This window comes from Henckelia pumila, chromosome 2 (genome assembly GCF_033568475.1).
Source record: "Henckelia pumila isolate YLH828 chromosome 2, ASM3356847v2, whole genome shotgun sequence".
Taxonomy (NCBI): Eukaryota; Viridiplantae; Streptophyta; class Magnoliopsida; order Lamiales; family Gesneriaceae; genus Henckelia; species Henckelia pumila.
In genome coordinates, this window is record NC_133121.1 from 104263143 (window position 1) to 104267928 (window position 4786).

At 36.3% G+C, this 4786-nt stretch overlaps 1 protein-coding gene across 1 annotated transcript; it reads right to left on the bottom strand.

Moving 5' to 3' along the window:
• Positions 1–515: 515 nt before the first annotated feature.
• Positions 516–4198, bottom strand: LOC140882462 (two-component response regulator-like APRR5). The gene is made up of 7 exons (XM_073288478.1): positions 3734–4198; positions 2872–3033; positions 2651–2781; positions 2382–2537; positions 1836–2281; positions 1148–1721; positions 516–950 (listed from the first exon to the last, which is right to left on the bottom strand). The coding sequence occupies exons 1-7, from the start codon at positions 4026–4028 to the stop codon at positions 837–839; spliced, it is 1878 nt and encodes a 625-aa protein (XP_073144579.1). The 5' UTR covers positions 4029–4198; the 3' UTR covers positions 516–836.
• Positions 4199–4786: the final 588 nt, after the last annotated feature.

A 4786-nucleotide genomic window follows, 5' to 3' on the forward strand; every position in this document is an offset into this window, starting at 1 on the left:
AAATTAATTTAAAATTTCAAATTATATTTATAAAAATTTAATTAAATCACCAATTAAACTCGGTCATAACATGCCACATGTTTTTCGATAAACAAAAAAAATTGTAAATTTATTTAAGATCGTTTAGACTCCATAAAAGCTCGAATAAGCTCGTGATTCATGAATATATTCGTTATATAAAGCTCGATTATAAATGAATCAAACTCAAAATCATACATTCAAAATAAAGCTCAATTATAAATGAATTAAACTAAAACTCATACATTCAAAATTTCGGGGACTCATATAATATATCCCTAGAGTTAGGTAAAAAGGATAGAGCGAGATTGATTGATTCGGAGACCAAAAAAATCGGTCAGGACGTGTTATCTCCACCCCATTGATAGAATGACTGTGTTATTTGCCAAACCAAATGTCAAAAAACATGATTTCCTTTTTCTTTTTTCATGGTTTTTCTTGGTATTTGAGATTTCCCTTTCACATGTGTTGCACCTTGCAAGAACATGGATATGACAATATAAAGTATAAACAAGGCATGTTACAAAATGCTGCTAAATTGGCAGATATCTTTTGACAGATCAGAGTAAATCTCCTTTCTATACAATACATGAATTGAATCAACCAAATAAAAGTCATCCCTTTACCTCTTTCTCATTCAAGAAACTCTAAACTCGCTATAAATCAACAAACAAAAGTATCTTACACAGTTAAAAGATGGTGTCTGTTAACTGCACGAGGAAGCTGTATACAGAATGCCTAACACAAAACGAACCTAGAGAATACCATATACGAGACATCTAACCGATAACTCGTGCAAAAATTAGTTTTTACGGTGTCTAACAAGCCGAGGAGTCTCCAAGCTGCAGATCATCAGTAGGCACTTGACGAACGAATTGTCCCTTCACTCTTGGCCGTTGTTCAGCCAGCTTTTTTCTGCTTTCATATCTCACCTGTGTACAATATAAAATTTCTGATTAAAGATAGAATATTTTTAATGGCAATATGACAGAATATGTTTCACTCCAAGTTTTCTTCCAGTAAGTATGATCAAAAATAGGAATTATGTGATAATCCATGATAATTCCATGTTCCAGTAAAGCTCTAATTTTCATCTTCCAATTGTGCCAAGGGAGCTAACATTTTATACCTTCTTTTCAAAGCACCTTTCTTTCCTCTTCAACCGAAATTTTTTAAGAGCCTCTTCTCTCTGCAAAGTTCGATGAGAGGATCCCTCGTAAACATTAAAGCCCTCTTCGTTGACATGTTCTGATGCTGCTTTAATAGCTGAACCTTCATTGATAGGATGGAGGCTCGTATTCCCAACACAAAGACTGTTATTCGCACTCTGATCATTTTCAGGACATAACTCCTCCATGTCACCCATGATTTCCAATTTTTGATCCTGTTTAGTATCTGTCAGATCAATGACATCATCGATTTTCTGATCTTTAAGGTTTTTAATTTGCTGTGAACTCGAGGAAGGACTATTTGATGGATGGAGTTGATTCATTCTTCGGAAAGATTCGGAGTGGTTTGCTGTAGGCATTGCAAAATCGCGCGTTCTTATTACATTTTCAAATCTTATACCCTTAACCTGGATAGGAAGAGGGCTTTCATTCTTATGAGGGATATGTTTAGATGGTGCATCGTCAGACTCGGGTTGTTGGTCTTTCTGTTGATCGCGATTACGAGGTGCTGGATGCAACTGCTTTCCAATATACCTGTAATAAGTTTGATGAAATCCCTTTTGAAATTTTCCATCTTTGATGAATTTAGAGTAAATGATACCACTAAAAAGACAGTTCAAGATCAAAATATAGAGTGCAAAAAGTCACCTGTAAAAAGCTGATGCATCAGAATGATTCAATATATGCTCTTCATTTACTTGATTGACAGGTCCACTAGGATTAACTCTTCTCAAGGACAAATCCAAATGAGAAAAACTATCATACTTGTTCGCACTAACATTCAAAGCAGAGCTTCCAAAAATGCCTTTTCCGTAATTATCAAATGCTCCAATTAAGTCAATGGCTTCTCTAGAAAAATTCTCAACAACAAGATTGTTCTCAGAGTTTAGAACATCAACATTAGCATGTTCCTCGCCGGTAATAACGTGACCTCTACCCTCATTGTTGTGCCTTTGAGTTCTTAAACTATGACATTCTTCATGCTTGGGGGTATTAAGGTCATTTAAAATCTGTAGATTCATTGTCTGTTGGGGGCAATGTCCATGCTCAATATCCATTTTTTCAGCGTCTGACTCGGGTTTTGTGCATGAGCTCTGCAGATATATACGGAAGCTTAATAAATTCCATGAAACCCCCATGTCGTCATTGTCATAACTTGTTTAGAAGAATGGGGAAAAAACTTGTGCATGTTACCTGAGCATCGCTTCCTTTATCAATACATTCCCTATTTCTTTGAATGCATGCCATGAAACCGCTTGAATGGTTGCTATTAGCCTTGTTCTCAGTTGTAGCTTCGATCTTTTGTTGAGTGACGCTCTCATCTGGCACATCATTGCCAGCACTAATCGACTAAAAGCATAGCAGGAAACAAGAAAAAAATACATGGAATTATGGAATCTATTAACCATGACAAATTAAAACTTCAACGAATCTATATGTTTGAGATTAAAAACGGATCCTACTGCTTGTTTCCTCCAAAAATGCTGCCACAAGTTCTTCAACTCATTTTTCCTGACGGGCTTTACAAGAAAGTCAGCTGCGCCTCTCAACATGCATTTGTACACAGTACTGATTGAGTCTTGCGACGACATCACTGCATTGTTTGAAAATACGACGATTAAGCCTACTCCACCACAAAATTAAATGAAATTATTTCAAACTTGAGTTTTGCCAGATGACATACTTATAACCGGAATATTTTTACAGGCATCATGCTCCATAATTAAGGTTAGGAGAGCATATCCAGAGATTGATGGCAGCTCAACTTCTGTCAAAATAAGGTCTATGTTTTCGGGGCTTCCTTTCAACACCTCCCATGCTTTTAAGCCATCAGAAACAACAGTGACTGGAACAGAGCAAAAATAATTAAAATCTTCAAAAATATTTAAAAAAAAAAAAAAAGCCAATTGCAATACACTCAAATGGCAGTAAGAACCACATCCTTCGAATAACACTCGTGGACTTACTCGGGCTTAACAAAACGTAATCTAAAACATACAGAATCATGGCTTTTTTTTTTTGAATCGTCAACTGAGAATTATTGTGCAGTACATACAAAAACATAGAGTCATAGATATACAGCATGCATTTGATGCACAACTTAGTGTGGAGTTGTGGACTTGTTGAAATCACCCATGAAACTACTCTTTCGACGTTGGAGAGAAAATTGTGGGCATTCGAGACAGGATAATGGTTGTTTCCATGCCTAAAACCAATGTCAAATTCAGAAAAAGAGGATCTTTGTATTGAACTCGGGCAACCCCAGATTTAAAACAAGACATCATTCAAAAGAAATATGATTCCGTGCTAAAATCTAAAGCTGAATTTTGACCATCATAGGAGAAAACATCCATTCATTTAGCAGCCATAAAACACAAAACTCAGAAATCTAATTGAAAAAAAAAGGCACCGATAAGCACAAATAGTAAACCATCCTATAATCCCACCACACATCCACAATCAGAGTTTTAAACCTCCAATAAATTAAAAAAATTTATTCCTCAAAACGCAAAATTCCACAAATCATTTGAATAGCGAAAACCAACCTCTGTAGCTGCATTTCCTAAGAAGAGCAGCAATAATCTGTCTGGTGGAATCATCAGCTTCGACCAAAAGCACCCTCAGCACCACTTTCGGAAGAAATCTCGCCCACTCCACAACTGAAGAAGAAGAAGATGTAGCAACCCCCGCCGCCGCCCGAGCTCCTTCACCACCTCCACCACCACCTCCACCACCGTCCCCTCTATCCTTCTTCTTGGGCCTGTTTCCAGCTTGCTTCAGCCCTGTTTCTTGCATTATCTCCTCCATTTCATCTTCACTGCTCAACACGACTTTGCCCATTTCCCAAGATCTCCGCTTTCTTTCTTCAAGAACGAGCAAACAGTAGTTTGAAGGTAGAAAGATACAGATCGTTGCCCAATAGCGTCAACCAAAAATATCTAAGTTGGGAGACCCCATTTTCTTGAATTTGTGTACATTAATGGTTATTGGCGGCCTTTTTTACTGGTTCATCTTTAACCACCTCACATCCAATGGCTCACATTTATTTAAAATTAACAATAATTATTGTGCATCTTGCTATTTCACCAGGTGGAAGTCGAACAAGCTTCACAAAAATTCCCTTTTTTTTTTTGCACTTCCATGCCCCTAATATTGTCAATTTATGTTTCCAACCCCCTAAAGTTGGAAATTATAGAAAGTTCACCCTCCCCAACAATGGTACAGCCATGACCCAATTGAGATTTTAAACTATAACTAAAATCATTTAATTTTGTGGATCGAGTTACTCGAATTAATATTAAATAAATTCTAAAATTATTTTATAACAAAATTGTATCACCTTATAAAAGGAAAAAAAAGACACGACACGAGTAAGATATTTATTTATAAGTGCTCAAAAAAAAGATATTTATTTATACATTGGTAAAATTGGAGAATGGCACAGCTGAAGGGGGGTCAAATGCAAATGTTCGTAGATATGAAAAATAAATATATAATATGCAAAAAATATCTAGGGAAGGGATGGGATTGGACACGTTGTCTGGCTCAAAGTCTTCCCATTGGAAAAAGTGTGGGCAATTTGAAATTAACCTAAAATT

Bases quoted from the DNA above. Each gene is read 5' to 3' on its own strand.
- LOC140882462 (XM_073288478.1), bottom strand. From the start codon at position 4,028: ATGGGCAAAGTCGTGTTGAGCAGTGAAGATGAAATGGAGGAGATAATG. The intron at 2,782-2,871 runs GTATGTCATCTG...CAAACAATGCAG, and splicing joins TAAAAATATTCCGGTTATAA to TGATGTCGTCGCAAGACTCA. The intron at 2,538-2,650 runs GTAGGATCCGTT...CTATGCTTTTAG, and splicing joins ATTTTTGGAGGAAACAAGCA to TCGATTAGTGCTGGCAATGA.